Source organism: Amaranthus tricolor, chromosome 1 (assembly GCF_026212465.1).
Source record: "Amaranthus tricolor cultivar Red isolate AtriRed21 chromosome 1, ASM2621246v1, whole genome shotgun sequence".
NCBI lineage: Eukaryota > Viridiplantae > Streptophyta > Magnoliopsida > Caryophyllales > Amaranthaceae > Amaranthus > Amaranthus tricolor.
The window spans coordinates 16,439,951-16,461,392 of record NC_080047.1 but is presented as its reverse complement, the minus strand read 5'-3'; the positions used below and the strand labels follow the sequence as shown (position 1 = coordinate 16,461,392).

The 21,442-nt window shown below is 35.0% G+C and overlaps 1 protein-coding gene across 1 annotated transcript; it reads right to left on the bottom strand.

Moving 5' to 3' along the window:
* Positions 1-10,521: 10,521 nt before the first annotated feature.
* On the bottom strand, positions 10,522-17,240 carry LOC130806216 (pheophorbide a oxygenase, chloroplastic). The gene is made up of 7 exons (XM_057671214.1): positions 16,543-17,240; positions 16,207-16,442; positions 15,835-15,961; positions 14,837-14,973; positions 12,494-12,653; positions 11,162-11,440; positions 10,522-10,995 (listed from the first exon to the last, which is right to left on the bottom strand). Exons 1-7 carry the CDS (start codon positions 16,966-16,968, stop codon positions 10,741-10,743), a joined length of 1,620 nt encoding a protein of 539 aa, XP_057527197.1. The 5' UTR covers positions 16,969-17,240; the 3' UTR covers positions 10,522-10,740.
* Positions 17,241-21,442: the final 4,202 nt, after the last annotated feature.

The following is a 21,442-nucleotide window of genomic DNA, read 5'->3' as shown; positions in this document are numbered from 1 at the left end:
GTTTATCATAGGTGTTATTTCTGATCTTTTTTTCATATCTTAACATTTTAATTGGAAGAAATAAAGGTTTGCAATCACATTTCATCTTATATTACGTGCAAATTGGTTTTTGTTAAGGCTATGCATTGCATTGTATTCATAAAAATCAGAATCCTTAGAAACTGATTTTCTGTGATCAAGTGATTTTGTTGTTCATTGTTGTTTTCTTTTCTTTTCTACATTAGTTGTCTTTAATAATCATATAAAATAGAGGTTTGCAATTAGTTTTCATTTTGTTTCACGTGCAACTTGATTTTTATTAAGAATGCACATTGCATACAGTCACAAAGATTAGATTTGAAGAAACTGATTTTGTTTGATTTGTGATTAAGTCTTCTAATTGTCATAAGTTTTCATTGCTATTCTTTGCTGCATATTCTGATTTTAATAATTAGGTAGGATAGGGCTTTACATTAGCATTGCATTTAATCCTAAATACAAATTGGTATTGCTGTTGTGTGCACAGAAGTCAGATTCTTAAAGAATCTGATTTTTCTGATCTGGTGTCATTGATTTTGCAATATTATTGTTGTTTTCTTCTCTTTATTGCATGTTCTATCTTTAATAGTTAGATAGAATAGAGTTTCACATTAGCATCTCATTTAATTCTAAGTGCAAGTTTATTTTTGCTGTTTTGTGCACAACATACAGATTCTTAAGAATCTGATTTTGTGCTGATTAGGTGTTATTGCTGCATTCTATTCTGTCCTTGTACATTTGTGTGTGTTGTTCTCTTATATTAATCATCATGAATGAGGAGGATAAGAGGTGGTTTCTTCAAGAGACCTTAGCAGCCATAGATCACAAATTTGTTGAACTAAACATGATGAACCAGAATAGAAACCATCAAAACAGAACACAAGAGGATGGGAGTTTGAGGGTAGATGTAGCTGAGTTTAGTGGCCAATCCTTAAAACCCGAGGACTATATTGATTGGGAGACCAGCCTTGATAACTTCTTTGAGTTTAGGGACACACCCTTAGACAAGCAATTCAAAATGGCCAAATTAAAACTCACTAAACTAGCTGCCACATGGTTGGAGAAAGTTCAAAGGCAGAGGTTGAGGGAAGGGAAAGAGAAGCTGAAATCTTGGGAGAAACTTAAGAAAAAGATGAGGAGGAAGTATGTGCCTAGCAATTACACACAGCAACTCTCTATGCAATGGAACACACTCACCCAAGATAGTGAACATGCACTGCTATTAGAGCAATATTCCAAGAAAAGAGCTACACAAATTAATGAACCATCTGTGCATAGTAGCAATCAACAGCACTTGAACACTAGTTCCTCCACCAAGACCAGTAGCATTGAGTCTAAGAGTAAGAGAGTCACACCAATCAAAGATGTTGTTTGTTTTAAGTGTCATGGTTATGGTCACTTAAAAGTCAATTGCCCTAACAATAGATCCTTCACCCTAGCTGAGTGGGATGAAATTAGGAGCAAGGAGAGGCCTAAGACCATCCTTGTTAGCATCAATGGTAAGGAGGAAGAGATGGGCACCATTACTAATAACGATGAACCTGATGCAACCTACATTCAGAAGGAATCAAGGGAGGTAGCACCTTATGTTTCTGATTCAGAATCAGAAAGAGAGCTTATATACCTTGAGGAAAAAGAACATAGGGCTGTTGTGATTAGGAAAAACTTTCACACCACCCTTAAGGGGAAGAAAGCTATACCTCTCCCCAAAACCAAGCAACCTACACACTTAATAATGAGGAAAAACTATAAGGCAGCAGGTCACTGTTGGACAGTGAGCACCAAGGAAGATAAGCCTATAAGTAAGAAGTTTTCAGTTGTTCCTCCTGATTCATCACTAATTGATCTCTTTGTTTTGTACAGATATAACACTAATGATCAAAGGCAAGATGAGTACCTCCTGAAAACCCACAAACTAGTGCATGAGAAGATGAAGAAAGCAAAAGCAAGATTCAAACACAGAGGAGTAAAGCAGAGCAAACTAATGCAACTTGGTGAATTTGCATGGATCCTACTCAAGCAAAGAAGGTTTCCTCACTTCAGGAAGCATAAGTTAAAGCCCAAGGCTATGGGACCATTTCAGATAATTATTAAATATGGGGACAACTCATTCGGATTGGACATAACAGAAGGATTTGGCATATCTCCTACTTTCAAAGCAAGGGACTTGGCTCCTTACTTAGGGGATGTGGAATTGAGGACAATTCCTTCAAAAGAAGGGGGGATTGAACCAATTTGGGATGGTTCAAGGATGACTCACATGAGCAACATGGATGAAGAGCTAAACCAAGAGTCAAATTCAAGCAAGGAGACTGATTCATCAACACAAGAAGAAGAAACAAGACACCAAACAGAAGCACAGTAGGGCACAGCAACAACTGACGAACAGCTTACCTTGCACGCCTTGCACAGCGTAACCAAGAGGGACTCAGAGGCCATGGAAGATGAAAATGGAATCTTGGTACATGGACCTTCATGCCTTGGCCCAAGACCGTCGCTATACATCATAGACAACCCACCGAAATCAGTTGTGAAGGTCAGCCAGTCGCAAGGTGTGCCAGAAAGGAACAAATCAGCATTTCAGAATTGTTGTGACCAGCTGACCTAGCATGCTTTGGCCCGATCATGTTTCATGGTATCTTGTGCCACCAAGGGTAGAAATGGAATCTCTACACTAGGAACTTGCTACCAAGACTCTTAGTGACCATTATAAACCGTTGGAAGGACACAAGAAAGGGTGTGGAAGGTCACCTGGTCAGCAAGTTGTTGTCAGAAATCAGAATGCTTAGTTTAGGGTGTTTTTCATTCTTTTAAATAAGCACATGTTGTGCACGTGTCCTTTTAATGGCCGTTATAATTAGTTATACGTGTCCTTAGCTTGCCAATGTACTTTCCCCTTTCCCCAAGTCTATATATAGGCGTCCCTAGCATTGTAATAAACAAGTTTAAGTTTGAAAATTTCAGAAATCAGAATTCATTGGATTTTTTATCCTTTGTTTCTTCCTTGAATGTGTATGAACATTCAACGATCTTGAGTAGTGCAAGATCATCGCCTTTTGCAACTGAGAGTAGTCCTTGGTTGTATTAAGGGAATTGATGGCCTTGGAGGATCAAAACTCCTAGTCTTTCAATTCAAGATACACCTTACAAACATTGTTCTGTTTGTGTGAATCATATCACTGTTTCATGTGTGTTTTGGGCTTGTTTTGTTTTTATATTGTGTGGATTTGAAGGCTGGTTTGCATCTTCACATTACATTGAAGAATTCCAACCCAAACACGCATCAGGTCGATTTTCACAACTTATTAAAAAAAGATATTAAAGTGCATAATTCAAAGGCAGACAAAACACGATTGGTTGTTATTGAGGTTTGACTATCAATAGCTTACTCTCCGCTTAGGGGTTTTTTGTCAACCCTTAGGATTCAATCCTCTTTTATTAATCAGAGCATAGACCACTAAGAAAACCCATTATTTTCTCATACAACATTCTTCCCCTATAAATGGTCTACAAGTTCCATCTTAACCAAAGATAAATCCCACGCTCATACTTTAGTGACAAACGAAATACTTTCAAAAGTATTTTAACTTTGAGGCGTAAACAATTTCTAATCTAACTCTCTAAAACATTAGAACCTATCACAATAGATGAGAGACAGACAATTGAAGAATAAATTAAAATTCTTAAGCAAATTCTAAACATTAGATGTATTAGAGTTGTTGGCCAATGTTCTTCAAGTGTTGATAAAGCTTCAAATATATAGCATTACTACAATGTTAGTTCCAAAAATAGCAACAACCTAGTAATCTAATTTATTTTTCTAAATCGGTTAATTTATATTAAAACCGATTGGAACAATGAATAATATTTTAAATTAATTTTTGATTTTTATAGGATAAATAATTTAACTTAGTAAAACTTTAGGTTTATTTTAAATTTGAACCTAGTAACAATAAGGACTATTTCCACACATTTAGGAATAAAGGAATTACATTCCACACATTATTCTTAATTAAATTAATAAATACTTTAATTCTTTTAACAATAAAAACGTGTGACCAAATTAATAATATTTATTTATATTATTTTATTATTTAAAACGTGTGACTAAAATAAAATAAATAATTAGTCCATTTTATTTAACATATAAGATCGTATCACCAAATTAATAATTAATCCATTACATAATAACATGTGATAATAATAATATGACTTTGATTATTTTAACTTATTTAAATCACATTTTAATCGACTAATAATTAGAGGAATACATATGAATTGTCACCAAATAAACATAAATAAAATCCCTTTTCATACTAAATATGATTTTGGACCAATTAATTAATTTCTTGATTAATTTAATATGTTTGAATTAACATCTTGAGTCTTCACAAGCCTTTATTTTCTAATTCTAGATCGAATCTTCGGTCTTTAATTTCTTTCATCTAAAGACCGACTCTTCTTGTTCTGTTCAGATCATTCAACCTAATCGTTCTTTTGATTTTGAAATTAAAAGTATTTCATCAATTTACTCTTTTTTCGATTTATTATTTCTATTATATTAATTCGGGTCTTGAAAAAAAAACTCTTCTTTTTATATGAGCATGAAATGGTGTCATTATTTCTTGGCAAGTTTTCATTGCTTTATGTCCTTACACACTAGTTTAGTTTCAATTCTTCCCACAAATTTTATATTTTTGGCATAGCATGTGTTGAGATTAGACTTGTGTAATGGGCTGGATAAGAGGCGGGTCGGACTTGACTTTAAATAGGCTGAGTCAAGTGAAAATTAGAAATCCTTAAGCCACAAAAAAAAATTAATTAAATAAACTAAGTTTCAAAAAAATTCCAAAAGTAAGCGTGAAAATCCCAAACCTGTGGTTTGGAGCTGTTCGCAGTTACTAACTACGAACAGACCTGCTCCACAAATATGCAGATCAGTTTCTGTTTTTCGCAGTTTTCCCCATTTCTCAAAACCCTACTTCACATTCTACATTCTCCCTCTAAAACCATTAATTCAATCCATCAATTCTTGCATTCCTCTTTCAATTTGGCACTTCAAAATTAGTGTGGGATACTCTACCTTGCCCAAAGGTAAACTTTTTTGTGTTTTTTTGGTGTATACGTAGTTTTTTAGGGTTTTAACCAAATTTGCTTATTTTTTCAAGTGTAGGTTAGTAGTTGTTAAATCAAGACTATTCTTAATCATCCATAAGTATTGGAGGTAATTTTTAATTGTTTTTATAGCTTTATGTTGTTTTTTGAAGTAATGTTTTTGAATTAGTTGAATTCAATGTTGATAATATTATTAGAAATATTGATGTTGATGTTGGTAATAGAAATATTATTTGTGAACTTATGAATTGATTTATTATTTGGATTTTATGTGTATTACATATGTATGAACTTAGTTAGATTATGGATTTTAATAATTTTTAGACCAAAAAAGATTATAATCAAATGAATGTAATGTACTTGTATGGGCATGAGTTGATGTTGATGTTGATTTTCTTTGTATTAATGTAGAAAATGGCATCATTTCGCGTGACTATAGTATGTTTTTGGAATGGTTGTATTCGAGAAAGTAGTGTCAAAGTTCATTATGTTGGGGGAAGACGTAAGCTGTTTGCTTGCAATTCGAACATGGATTTGAACCACTTTAAACGTTTTATATGTTCTAATATTGGTTTGGACCCTACTAGATATACCGTAAATATAAGCTTTAAATATGACATGAGTGGAGAATTGCTTGCCTTTCCTGTTGAGGATTATGAGGCTATAGATGCTATGTGGGAGCATTCAAAGTCCACCCAAATTCCCTCTTTGGAGTTATACGTAGAAGTATACCATTAGGGAATGTAGTTGCTTCTAATCCTACTCCCATACCTATGCCTATATTAACTCAGAAAACTATAAATCCCATCGTTTCTTCCGCATCTTGTAATTTTTCTCAACCCCCTACAAATCAAGTTCCAATTAATTCAATGGTTAACTTAGGAGAAACTGCTGAGATGGGACCTTGGGATGATGAAAATGAGAGTAATGAGCTCATTGACGATCCTTCTGAGGACGATGTGGATGTCGATGAGAATGCGCTAGCAAATGACATGACCCTAGGCAACATTCCTACAATCATTCCTCCAACACCTTATGCCCTCTGTCCACCTTTAGACGAGTATGAGGAGGACAACTCATGGAGGACTTGGGCTTGTGATACCACATACACCGAAGAGGGAGAGTTTGAGAAGGGTATGATGTTTGATAACAAGGAATCGTTGTTGGAAGCTATCAGAGTGTATCATATTCGCAGAAATGTGGAGTACAGAACAGAGACCTCGAACCAAACTGTCCTTACCTTGAAGTGCAAGCAGGGTTGTTCGTGGAAACTTAGGGCTACGTTTGATTCTTATTTATCTTCATGGCGTATTGTTACCTATAAGGGTAAGCATGGTTCTTGTGTATTGGGTAGTGACACTGTTTCGGCTGGACACATTCACCTGACATCTTCTGTCGTTAACAATGTTATTAGAAATTGTGTTGCTAAATACCCATCCATTAAGGTATCTGTCGTATGGCAGATGGTTAAAGATCGTTTTGGTGTGAATGTGAATTATAAGCGAGCGTGGTGTGCAAAGCGACAAGCGTTGTTTTCCATTTACGGGACCTGGGAAGGTTCTTACTCACTCCTTCCACGCTTTTTAGAAGCTTTGCAACATTCCAACCCGGGGTTAGTACTTGAGTGGTATTTTAAGAAGACAATGACTCGGCTGTATATGTGAAACCTAATATTAGGACCTTCCAACATGTCTTTTGGGCCTTTAAACCTTGCATTGAAGGCTTCAATTATTGTAAACCTCTTATCGCCATTGACGGCACACACTTGTATGGTAAATATTGTCATACCTTATTGACTGCCATTGCCCAAGATGGTGATAAGGAAATATTTTCATTACCCTTTGCCTTGGTAGAGAAGGAGAATATAAGTGCATGGTCGTGGTTCATGGCTGGTATTCGTAAGCATGTCACATAAAGGAGATGGATCCAGCAGCTCCAGGACCCCTAGATCCTAGTGTCTTGACTATGCAGCATCAGCACAGGAGTATTCCTCTTTGGGATGCCCATGTTAGGTGTACGATAGTTGTGATTTACATTTACTAATGCTAACATACAAGTAACTTATTTATATTTCAATATTCATAGGTGTCTGATGCAGAAACGCTAGGCACCAGGCATCTAGATTCCGTTCCATGGGTGATCGATGATAAGATCATCCCATACTTAGAGCTAGCGAGGTTCTACGACTTTCACCTCGTTGCATACGACAGAGTTGACCGTGCCATTATCACAGCACTGGTCGAGAGATGGCGTCAGGACAGGAGACGCATACATTTCATCACCCTCTAGGTAAGGCTACCATCACATTGCTTGATGTAGCCTTACTAACGCAGCTTCCCATCGAGGGACGTGCCGTGTGTACAGCCGGACGCTAGCTATCAGGCTGGCGTGACATGGTGCATCGCATATTGGGAGAGCGCCCTCCACCGGAAGTGATCAGGGGAAGCGGTTTGCGTTGCACGTGATTAGTTCAGACCTTCTCGCATCTCCTCGAAGATGCTGATGAAGGCACCATTTCGAGGTACGCCAGCATACTTGATAGGAGCTGTGTTGTTTGCCGATAAAACAAACAACCAAATACAGCTCCTTTACTTAACTTTACTTGACGACACGTGGGAGCGCATCGCCGAGTATAGCTGGGGCTCCGCAGCTCTTGGATACCTATATAGGAGGATATGTGGTGCTGCCCAAAAGAACGTCAAGGAGATTGCGGGGCCAATAGTCATATTACAGGTAATAAAATTAACAATTAACTCTAATCCGGTGCAGTAGAATTATATACTAATTTCATTTCAAATGTTCAGCTGTGGGCGTGGGAGCATATTCTCATCGGCTAACCTTACAGAACCGTTGGTCGTGGTGATACTGCTCCTCCACCACAACCCCCACCAGATGTTGCGTGCGATTCAAGGTGGAATTTTGCACGCCGGACGCGCAAACACACCGGCACCGGTCTCGGATTCTACCGAGTTAGACCTGCTACAACCTAACCAAGTAAACATTTCAGTACTCATTAACATTAGTACAATTTAATTAACATATCACTTACATTTTCATAATATGTATTTTAGTTTTTGTGGGACCCATACCCTGCGGAAGCCTACGCAGCTGTACCCGAACACTGGGGGATTCATTCAGGTGCGTGGCGGGCTTCTGTGCCACTCATATGCTTCGACATTGTCGAAGTACATCTACCAGAGCGCGTAATGCGCCAATATGGGTTGGTACAGGGCATTCCACCGCCTTTTGACACTGAACCCCAGCTACACCTGATTTCGCGCAAAAATCAAGGTGGGGCAAACTGGATGGAGATCAACTGGCGTCACATCGCTCGTTGGGATGGTAGACTGGAGCTCCTGGCACAAGGTGCGCCGATCGATGTACATGGCGCACCTACTACACCAGACTACATGCCGTGGTTCCTCTCCATCACGCGCCGATGGATGACACCATGTGCCATCTTCGCAGCAGCACATTACGCACCTGCTACGCCTACGATGACCCAATTTGTAAGTCTTCATTTGCATTTATATGATTAAGCTGCCAATTAAATAATATAAAGTTACATTAACTAAATATTAATTGCAGGCACAAGGTGCGGCAGCAGTGATGCGGTACAGCCACGAGGAGCCGGTGAGGGAGATTGCACATGGCATGCTCGTCGGCTCGCAGTTCCAGCACTTCATACCAGAAGTCGCTGCAGAGTCCTCACCGACTACCGCCCATACGCACGTCTCATCTCCTGTTTATGACTATCATTTGGAGGAGATGGACCATTCATACCCCGTTGACGTTGCGGGGACCTTGCAGGCTGAGCCATCACAGGTTCACAGCCATCACAGTACCAGTCCCCTCCACTGCCAGAGCGACATCCGAACGCCTCTTACTATCGTAGGAGGCGTAGGAGACCAACTCAGTTGGATAGGGTAGATGAGGATTGTGAGCGTTAACGTTTAACTTTTGTGTATTTGGATCGACTATATATACATATACATGTATATACATATACATGTATGTATATATATGTATATGTATGTATATATATGTATATGTATGTATATATATATATATATATATATGTATATATATATATATATGTATATATATATGTATATATGTATCTATATATGTATATATGTATATATATATGTATATATTTATATATGTATATATATATATATATATATATATATATATATATATATATATATATATATATATATATATATATATATATATATATATGTATGTATATATATATATGTATATATATATGTATGTATATATATATGTATGTATATATATATATATATATATATGTATATATATATATATATATGTATATATATATATATATGTATATATGTATATATATGTATATATATATATATATATATATATATATATATATATATATATATATATGGGAAGGATTACAATAATAAATATAGGATAAATCTAGTTATGAATCCTCCATCTATATACAGCAACAACTGAAATACTGGGTTATTTGGTAAAAATATTAAGTAATAAAAATAGGAAGCCCATTTAGGGCTCGTCAAAAGCCTTTTTTAGCCCCCTTTGTGTATAGTAAAAGTTAATCCTTTAAAATTCAAGCCCATTTCAAGCCCGGCCCATTGAAAACCTGTCGAATAAAGGGCTGGGCCGATAGGCTCCCGGCCCATTGCACACCCCTAGTTGAGATGCATATGCACGTATTTTGGCCAAAAAGAAAGGGCAGTATGGCACTCTATCCCGGGGATCATACGCTCCGAAGGAGGAAGAAATGCAAGGTCGACATGTTACCCCGAATGCTACAAAAAGATAACCGAAAAAAGTTGCACATAAGGAAGAAGAGGAATGAGGGAAGTCTAGCCCGACTGCCTGGGCGAACATGGTTTGATCTTATATCTCAAGATTTTAATACTTAAGTCACCATAGACAAGTGAGGAGAGCTATAGGGCTCTTAGAAGGAAATCCTAACAAATCACCTACTCTTAGTGAAGACCGTAAAGGGGAATTTGAAGAAGAGATATCAAAAGAAAGAGAAGAGGGTATGGTAAATCAAAATCCATCACTCTTTGATTAATTTAGCAACCCCAAAAGATAACTAGTTCCTACACAAACTCAAACTACCGAAGTCCCACGAATATTATACTGAGACGGTAAAAGACTAAGCATTCAATGGCCTCAATAATGAATGTGCATCAGATTATTTTGAAACTTGAAATTTGCAAATTTTCAAAGAATGCGTTTGTCGCTTTATACGTATATCAATACATTTTACAAAAATCATAAAAAGTATATAATAAAATTCTATAAAATGAGACGAATCTAACAGCATATCATATGAATATAAGTTAACCTATAGATTTTCATGAGAAATCATGTACAAACTTCTCTGTTATAAAATGGAATATTCTATATGGAAATATCAAATGGCAACGAAGAGATTAACTAACAAGTATTCTATTGCAATCCAAAAGTCCTTACATATTTGACAATACCAACATTGACATAAACTACTAGACAATGTCAAAAATAGTTTCCCAAAGATTTTATCTACAGCTGTGTCCACCACTCTTCCTTTGAGAGAGCAACATAGTACTAATCAATATCAGCATGTACATAATCAACAAACACAAAGTTTTTCTGCAGCTCATACAAAGCATAACTCACGGCAGCACTAACAATGGCAAGCCCACCTAAAATTATACGTAACTGCAAGGATGCAGGGATACCTGCTGTTGCTGCAAAAATGACGGTTGTGCCTATCGTTATTTTTAGCCATAACTGGAAACCTTCATAAGCTCCTTTACACGACGAGCATTTCAGAGTGTGCTGCTCAAATCTATCCAGCATCTGCATGTAATACAACCACCACACAACTTTTACATATTCTGTCGCCTATGCAGCTGAACAAATTATCTTAGGCACACCAACAAATGAAACAAACGAGAGTATACATGATCGAGTACGATGAGATAAATAAAGTCACAGCAATTTTTACACGTAGAAGCTTACTCACCTCACGTTTGGACAAAACCGTTGATGGTAAAGGCTGTTGGCTCACCGAACCAAACCATTCAGGTTGGCCATTGCCATGCCGTCTGAGCCAGTTACGAAATGCTAGAACAAAACGATCTGCCTGTGTTGGTGTAAATGTAATTTTTGTATACTGCTTATTAATATCTTCAGAACCCTCTGTTGATTTAGAATGGAAGAATTTTTCTTGACCCTGAAGCACAATCATATCACCATCGTACACTTTGTTTGATGTCCAATGTTCATGCCATCTAGGTACCACCTAAAACAATCACAAGTATCAACAAATCAGAAATTGCTGACAGAGTACAAGGTTATATTCCTTTCCTCCAGCCCTCTTTAAGGAGTCCAAGATTCCTGCTAATAGATAATCACAAAAATTCAAGTTACAAAGAACAGTAAGGGCCGATTATATACTGCCAATGTAAGTGAAATGTTTATAATAGTCGATAAGAACAATGAAAATTTTGCAGGAAGCTTCCAACACAAAATTCTCTCATAATGAAAGTGAAATGTATACTGCCAAGCAAACAATCAAGGATCTATTGCAAGGAGATTATATTATTGTAGAAAAGCTGTAACTTGGCGACAAGCACAACCACAAATGTACATCTTGCCGGTGTGTCCAAAAATGCTACTAACAAATGCTAGGTAATAACTGTCAAAACCCGTTTTTCGTAAACAAAAGATACCCAGCTTCTGCAAAAAATTATGGAATATATTGCTCTTTTAGAAAGAAAAATAAAAAAGAGATGATTAGATGTCGTTGCAAATTAGCTTCTTAGTTACCCTACTTAACCAAAACACAAGCCACCCTTTCCCACACATAGCTACCACCACAGTTCAGCATTCTGAACTTGTGAATTACTCCAACCTTCTCTCTCTCGTTCTTACTGTCCATCTACCAGCATTAGGTACTCCTACTTCCCGCGCCCCACCATACTTAAATGATTGAATTGCACCATCAGAGTTCAAGATCTCAGTTTTAGAGATCTCTCATAGTAAATGATCACTCGACCAAATGTAGCCATACAATATTGGGGTGGATGGTGGTGTCACTCTCTCGATATTAGTCTATACTCTCTCGATATTAGTCTATAGGGTCACATTTAAAGGTGGGATGGTAGTAATCGAGATTGACCGTTTATTCAGTATCACGGTGATGGTAGCTTTAAACATAAACCAACAAAAGATATTAGATGTAGATAGTAGAAACAGTAGCAATGACTTAAGTAATGAAACATTGCCAGATTTTCTGCTAAGTTATATCATAAGCCTACATGGGAGATCATTATTCAAACCTTTAACAACTCACCTGCCACCAAGAAGGGCCTGGCACTGTCAACTGGAAAAAGTTACGAGCACTACAAACAATTGAACGTGTCTTGCCAGGCACCATTGGTATGTTAAAGGAACAAATCCATATTGTCCACTTTTGATCACCAACTATGGGAAGTTTTGTGTCAATCTCTATCCTGAACAGAGAAAAACAAAATAAGATTAATCATCTAAAAGCCCATTAACAAAACTAAAAATTATTATACATCTTAAATTTTCAGATCATGCAGCAAAACTATGTATTAATCATTGGTATATTAGCACAGTAATCTTAAAGTCATTACAAAAGTACTAATCACTCCAACAAGAGAAGATTGAATGAAGCACAACTCATGCTTCCATAAATTCCAATGTAAAAACATTAAATCTACCTAATAACTACATCATATTGCTCACCTTACCAATGAGAATTAAGTGAAACACGATTAGGGTGGGCTAAAAGAACCAATATATCAGTTCCAATGGTCGTCCACATGGATTATTATTCTCCATTGATTCTGATATTCTACCATCTCAATTTGTAAGTCTAGGTCATCCATATCCTTTTCCACTCCTTTCCTCTAGGTAATCTTCGGTCTTCCTCGCCCTCTTTTTAAGTCTCTTAAGCTCTAACTTTTATCTTCCTTACTAGTTCGCTAATACCCCATCTTTGCACATGCACAAACCATCTTAAACAATTATTTTTCATCGTTTCCTCAATATTATCCCTCATAGTATGTCTACTCATCGATCGAAGTATTCACATTTCCACTACCCTATCTTTCTACTATGATCTTATTTAAAAATCGAACATATTGATCCATATAGTAGCACCGATTTAATAGTCATTCGATAAAACGTACCCTTTAACTTAAAGGCACACCTCAATCAAATAATATAGCAGTATCCAAGTCTCTTTTCTACCTCTATAGTACTTTAACATTTGTCTCATAAGATGAATCACTTTCATGGTAGATCTCCCTAGCATTAATCCAAATTGGTTCTCTGATATAAAGGTACATCTCCTCATACGTGTCTCTATCCCTCTTTGCTATAAATTCATAGTATGTCTCATGAGTTCATTCTACAAACGTTAGAGCAATCTTGGACATCTCCTTTGTTCTTGTAAATAGGTATTCAAGAACTTCTTCTCTAGTCATTAGACATCTTGTTTGTCCTCCAAATCTTGTTGAATACATCAGTTAGCCAAGTCACCTCAATCATCCTTAGGCATCTCCATACTTTAGTAGGTGTAACATTAGGCCCAACAATTTTCTTTACCTTTATTTTCTTCAAAGCCTTATCCACCTTTGATTTTTATATTCTTCGCATAAATCACTATTTTCATCCAAGGGAATGATTGTTGTGTCTTCTACAACATGTTCTTGTTCTCCGTTAAATAAATCATTAAAATACTCCTTCCATCGATCCTTGATGTGTTCATCCAAGACTAAAATATTCTTATCCTTGTACTTATTACACTTCATTACACCTATGAATGAGAATGAAGTGAAACATGTCCTAAAATCGTATCAATGTCATCATCATTATAATTACATTGTATATTACAACCTTAATAGACACATCAACAGATTACCATAGGAAATGAGTTTGTACACCAATATTATTTGAAAGATAAAATGTCACATTTCAGTTGAGAAAAGAAATTGCCTTCACTTCCTCACCAACTATTTCATTTGCTATGTTTCTATGACCCAAAAACAACATACTTCATCCAATGTCTTTTTAATTGTCCACCATTTTGTGTTAGTTTGTTTCTTTTTGCTACTTTGATGTTTTCTAGCACACAAGCATCCCAAATATATCCTCAATTTTCCTACATGCGGTTCAACAAATTTTAATCTTTATTCATTCATTTCTGAGATTTTGCAATCTCAATCTCCCTACTCCCGCTTTCTACCCAACATGTACTTTTACATTTGCATGACATTATCTTTCTTGATTATATAAACTACCGTAACATGAACAAAAAACCCGACATACAGGAGTACTTGTTTAGCCAACTATTCTTCATCTTAATTTTCTTAGAATTCATACCATTATAAAGGATACATATCAGAGGACAAAAGGAAGTTCATGCTATATGGAGCAAAACACATGCGTACGAATCATGATGAAATAAAAGTTCTTGAAAAAGGAGACTAGCCCCTCAATCAGTCAATACTAGCTTACTTCTTCTAGGACCTATGCAAAGCCTTTTCAGGGTTACACAACAAGGCGAACACAACAAAAATAGAAGTGCAATTAAATTTTCTCAAACCACATTCCAACACAAATAACACAGTTATTATCAATAAAGTAGTTACAATAAAGAACTTACTTATTCATATAGTAACAAGGTGCAACAAATTCAGCACTTATTCTTGGGTTATCATCATTAGCTCCAGCAAAGCCCCAATGACCACTGGATTCAACCTTGAATGGCAAAGGCTTGGCCCTGTCCCTCCTTCCAGTAACCTATAGTAGTCATTGTTAAATTGTTACAAAGTACCCCTTGTCAAGTTGTTTGAAAGAAAAAACAAAGGAACCCTTTTGATGCCATGTATCTACATGTGCTTGTTGACAAGATATGGAAGCATAATACCAGAAAATGTTTATTCAAAATCATAATTACAGATCAACTAAAATAATAAACTAACGGCCGGTTTAGTTGACGGTACTTATTGGTGGTAATTGGAATGATTTGTTGTGTAATTTTCATGGTATGTATCATTTCATTCCCATGGTAATGAAAATTTGATCATAAAAAAGTGTTTTTCTTCATAATTTTCCATTACCACCTAATATCACAAGCTCAAATGGTAATGTATTGGAATAAATTTTGTGAAGAAAATGAGATTGTTGAAGGAAAATATACATGTCCATTAAATTTGTCAAGAGATATTTCTACTAAATTAACACTAATTTTCCATTACCATTCCCACCATTTAGTACCGGTTACCAAACGGTCCGTAAGAGTCAAGCAGTCAGTTAATGTTTTAGCACTGTCTCATTGTTTTGCATAAAGTTTGAATACACCTGCTTATTTTTCGACTGAACTATTTAACGAGTATTTAGAAACACAAAGTTCTTATCTCAACTAGGAAAGTACTACCTTCGACCCTTTGAGTTGACAACAAGACTCAAAAAGCACGAACATATGTTGCAAACTCAGAGGGACCGACAAAGTATATTGGTGACGGAGTGTCAGCACCCATTCAACGCCTTCAACATGAATTTAAATTCATGCTACCATTATGTCTATGTCCTTAGTGATCAGAATCACCTCTACATAATTAAGAAAAAACACAGGCACAAAAGTCCAAAGCAAAGTCAAACCTTGTGATGAGCAAAGTCAATGTGTGAGGGATCAGAGACATTCTCCATCAAAGTGTCATAACCATAGTACAGATCACGCTGGATAGATACTGTGGCAAACTCAGGCATATCAAAGTCATCTGGCAATCTACCAAATAAAAAGTACCACCCAAAATTAGATAATTCATTTGTACAATCATCAATGTACCACTAGTCCACTATATTGGAGAATATAAAAACCAATTAACAAACAACCACCAATCATTTACTAGATACTAGTATGTATTTATTACTAATTAAAGACTAATCAATATAATATACAAAAAACAAAGAATAATCATAATCAGTACTAGTATTAAACTACAGATTCCTCAAATTTAGTGACTAGATTACCTTGGAGGTTGAGTAGTATTAGCTCTTTCCCACCCATTCTCATCAGGCCAAACAAAAAGCAAGCCTTGAGACACCATAGTTGGGAACCTTGTGGCGCAAGCTCTAGGAGACTTTACAGCACGAGCTTCTGGACCCTCTGATCGGGCCTGGGGAATCCGAGTACATGATCCACACCCATTAAAAGACCAACCATGATATGAACACTGCAAATCTCCATTCTCATCTAGCCTCCCTTCCTAAAGAAACAAAGGAAAACCCAAATTTCACATAATCAAATAGTCCAAAAAGGAAATGAATTTCACTAAGAATTCACAAAATCCAGTTTTAAATTCTTACAGAAAGAGGTGCAAGACGATGTGGGCACTTATCATCCAAAGCAACCCATTGATTACTGGATTTGCTAAACCACAAAACAATGTCACGACCAAGAAGCTGGAAAGGGGTTGGGACACGCGCATCGAGGTCTTCGATTAGAGAGACTGGGTACCAATGATCTCGCCAAGTGAATTTTGAAGATTCCTCTTTTTCTTCTGTATCAGGGGAAACTCCATCGTTTGAGAAAGTGGGTAGTTCTTGTTCTTCTTCAGGAGAGCCAGTAATTGTTCTAGAAGGAGCAGTGACTCGAAGTAATGGAAGATTTGAGAGTCTCTTGGAGGAATTGTAATGGGTTTTCCGATTTTGTAAAGAAAGAAAGGGGAGAGGAGGGAAGGGTTTAGTGAAGGTTGAAGGAGTTGGTGTTGTGGTAGAGAGAGAATAAGCCATTAATGGAAGCTAACTTTGAATGCAAGTGAAGTTTCTGTAAGATTGTATACAAATGGAAGAGAAAAAGAGGAAATTGCGTGCAAGAATGGAGAGGATGATTGTTAAGTTTTTGTCAGAGAAAGCTAGAACAGTCGTGAGGATGATTGTATACAAATGGCGATGCTAATTGTCAATCATGGAAGACGACAATAGAAATTTACGACCAAATGTTTTTCATTTCACATATAGTGAATATAATTTATTTTAGAAAAGATATGATTTTGGAAGCTCCAAATTTAACCTTTCAAAAGCAAATCCATATTAAAGTGGTTGAACTTTTTATGATGGTCAAGTTATTAAAATATTAATATTAATAAATCTTTTTGAAAACAATCAAATAAAATTCCACTCTATAAATTAAGAATTAAAATAAAAATTAAAATCGATTTGTGAACGGTGCTCAAAAAGTGCAAAATTTAGAGGAAGTACTCAGGTATTTAAAACAAAAAGAAATAAGTATTGAAATAAAATTGTGATCTTATTTGAAGAAGTGATATTGTTCAACTATACAAAACTTAATTCTCAAGTCATTACACCATTTTAGATCTTCAATCTATATCTTTCTTCCTCGTTGATTTGTTTAACCTAACTTGATTCTTCCTTTTAACACTTTTCCCCTCTCTCTTAACAATGTCTTCTTCGTACAATCTAATTGGTTCTTCCTCAAATTGTTAGCAAAGTTTCAATTCTGAAATTGAGAAGTGTCTCCATTAAGTGAATGCATAACTGCATTTGGTTATAAAAGGTCCAAGCATTGTGAAAAATGTTGATTTAATTATGATTGCGATGATTAATTTATGGATAGATTTGATGAATTTCAGTGTTTTAGTGGAGTATCGATATTGTTCCTTTTCAAATGTGTATTTTCTTGGTGTCTTGCTCGAGGAAAAAGACTTGCAAGTGAAATTGCAGGAGATAGAAAAATGAGGAATCGGAAGAGTTTGTTACATGGAAGAAAAACTCAAAGGATCGTGTATAAATTCAAGCAAAGAGACAAGAATACACGTTTGAAGTATATACACTAAGACTTGAGCTAATGATATTAGGGGCTACGGAGAAAAACTTACGTAGTAATTGTTTCTTTAATGGGCATTGATGCTATTATATTCGAGGTGCTTGGGATGTGTGACTTCAAACATTTTTGTCAGACTTTGAGGTTTTTTGTCGAACCTCGAACTTGACCTTTTCTTAGAGCCCACATTGCTAGTATTGGTGAAAACTTCCTTGAAGTTGCGTTGTGGCAAAAATGTACTTAAGTTTCCTAGAACTCAACGATACAACAAGGTGTCTATAAGGTATTTCACCTTTCATGTCCAATAGAAAATAATAATAAGTCTTAAGAAATAAAAGTTGAAGGGGACACACTCTTTAACATTTAGTATGAAACCTTAAGTCTTTGTTATGAACCAAGAAAGAGATCATCATGGATAGGTGTTTGAAAACTTGAGCAAGATAAGGTGAGAGTAGATTCCACTTAATATGTTTTAAATTTATCAAAATAGAGTATGAGACAAAGAATAACATTTCGTTATCCAAGAAATAATACTATCTGATAAACATATATCCCGAAACATAAATTTGAAAAAAGGTCATTAATTCTAAAGATTTATAGAAGTGAACATTATCCACCAACCTTCCACCATGAAGAGTAAATTAAAAATCATGTTATAATTCTCATTTTCTTGTGTTGGACCCAACTTGCTCTAAGAGCAAAAATCTCAAAGTAATTGATATAAATTATATCTTTGTTTTAGTGGTAATATGGCTAACCGTTGTCAAATTTTGGTCGTTGTCGAGAATACAGTAAAAGAAATCTAGTTGATAGCATATTGTTTTACTTTCTCCGTTCCTTAATGAAGTTCCCAAAGAAATGTTCAGGAGAATTAAAAAAATAGTATCTTTTATATAGTGAAAATATTATTTTATTAAATAATAAATTTGATGGAGAAAAAGTAGGTACAATAAACATTAAAAAATATAAAAAGAAAGTTAGTGCTAATAAATATAAAAATGTTAAAATAAAGTTAATGAAAAATATGTGGGTACCATAAACATTATTAAATATTAAAATGAGGATGAACAAGGTTATTTTTGTCTATAATCTATAATCTATAACTATTACTAAAACAAAACACTGTTGACATCATCACTACTTAAAATTGCTAACGTGTCACAACCTTAACAAAAATTTTCCCTCGATGATGTCATTATTTTTATGACTACTTTTTTTTATTATTGACTTTATTACTCACATCATTTAATGTATTACAAAATCATATATACTATATCTTTTTTTCAAATATTTATAAAATCTTTTTAATTTTATTTATTAAATGAGTATTATTTAGTGTATTGGGTATTTTGAGATGGTTAAAACATAATATAATTTTATTAGGATTTTTGTTATTTATACAATTGGTTACTTCTTTGCAATGCTTAATTCTAATATGATTCAAGTTGTGACTATTTTTACGTAAGTCAATTATATTTTTCATGACAAAAATTATTTTTTTTGTTTAAACTTTTATAAAATAATTTTGCATATTTTTATGTTGAATTTGATTTTGAAATATGTTATTAATAGTTGTAATACTTTATATAAATTAATGTAATTTCTGTCGGAAAATTTAATAAAACTATGCATCGCACGGGCACTATTTAGTTTGTGATATAAATAAAAAGATTCTTTAGGGAACAACAAACGGAACACCCCAAATGGAAAATGAGAACTTCTTTAAGGAACGAAGCGAGTACTTTTTTTGTTGTCCAATGACCACGTTTCCTTGGTGTTACTGATAATTCTTTTATTTTGTGTGTGAATAGCAGAAGTCGATTAAGTTTGTTGTATCCAAACAATTTTGTGATCGAACGCTGCTGAAGGAGTTCTTGTAGAGTACGTTTTGAAGTAGTAGAGTTAGTTGAAGAAATTACTTTAGGAATATAGATGCTAAAGCGGAATTGCAATAAACTATTTCTTAACATCTAAACAGAATCGCATGCATATCATAATATGAATTATCAAATATAGAAGAATATCATACCATTGATGCGTGAATTCCACGTTATATAATTGAGTATGAAATAAACCAAAATTGAGATAATAGAACGTCAAATGTCGTTCCTCTAATGTTGGTCTACAAGCATCGAACGGATGCTAGTGCGGAATAAGAAGACTCATGTTCTCACTACTTTTTAGGTGGAAAATATGTAGAGAATACTAGAATGTTGTGTTGTAGAAATGAGATGAACAAGGGCACTATTTATACACTTTTCATCACCCTTTCAACTCCACAAATGAAAGTTACAAACACTAATGATAATTTAAATGCGTGGTTTAATTCTCAAACACACCATCAATATACGCAATATACTCCTCATACTTAAGTGTTCCATGAGCATCTTATGTTCTTGGTGCCAATATATATCCAATCACTTACTTATATGTGTGACTTCATAAGATCCGATTATAATAGTAGTAAACTAATCATATTAGATACAAATCATAGTTGGTTTCTAGCAAAACACTATGACCACCTAAAATAATTGAATGTGTTTTATCTCCATAATTTGTCCCGTTTATATATAGTTATTACACTTGATCAAAGGACACTAATTTCCTTCAATTACTAGGGTCCATAACAATCCTTTGCATTTTCAGTATTCTCGACGAAAGAAAATAGATAGGACACTATTTGCATTCAATGGACGCTATTTGCTTAAATTTTCCATGAAGTTTGTGTTATTATACTGGAGTCATATAAAGGTTAGGATGAATCCATAACCCATAATCCATATCCATAATCCATAATCCATAAACTATAAAAAGCCTCTAAGAGGTGAACACTATTCATCATTTGCAAATGAATAGTGTTTTTGACATTAGGCTGCCATGTCAGACGTCATTTCATCTTCTTATTGGCCACATCACCATCTAAGTGTTTTATGCTGTGTTTTTTTATCCTTTTCCTGTTCATTTACCTTTTTTTCGCTTTTTTTTTTTGCTCTCCTTTCATCTCATATTTGCTATTTGCCTGATTTTTATCATCTACTCCTAATTTTCTCAAATCTTAGGATTTCCTAATTTTTCACTGTTACTTTTGATTCTTAACTTGCTATATTTTTTTTCTTATTTTTTTCTTATTTTTTTCCTTTAGTTGGAATCAAGGTTCGAATGAAGAAAATCCATTTTTGATGAATTGGATGAATTTAGGGCTTCGAATTAATAAAGTCCAGTTCATTATTTTTTTTTTCCTAGATTTTAATTCATTTTTAGGTGAACCGCAATTAGATGTTTCAATTAATTTCAACTTGTTTTCAGGTATGGATAATGGTTTTGCTATGAATTCTGTTGTTATTTTTTTTTTTCTCATTTTCGTCCTTTTTCTGTTTTTTTCCTTTGGTTGGATTTAGGGTTCGAATGAAGAAAATGCATTTT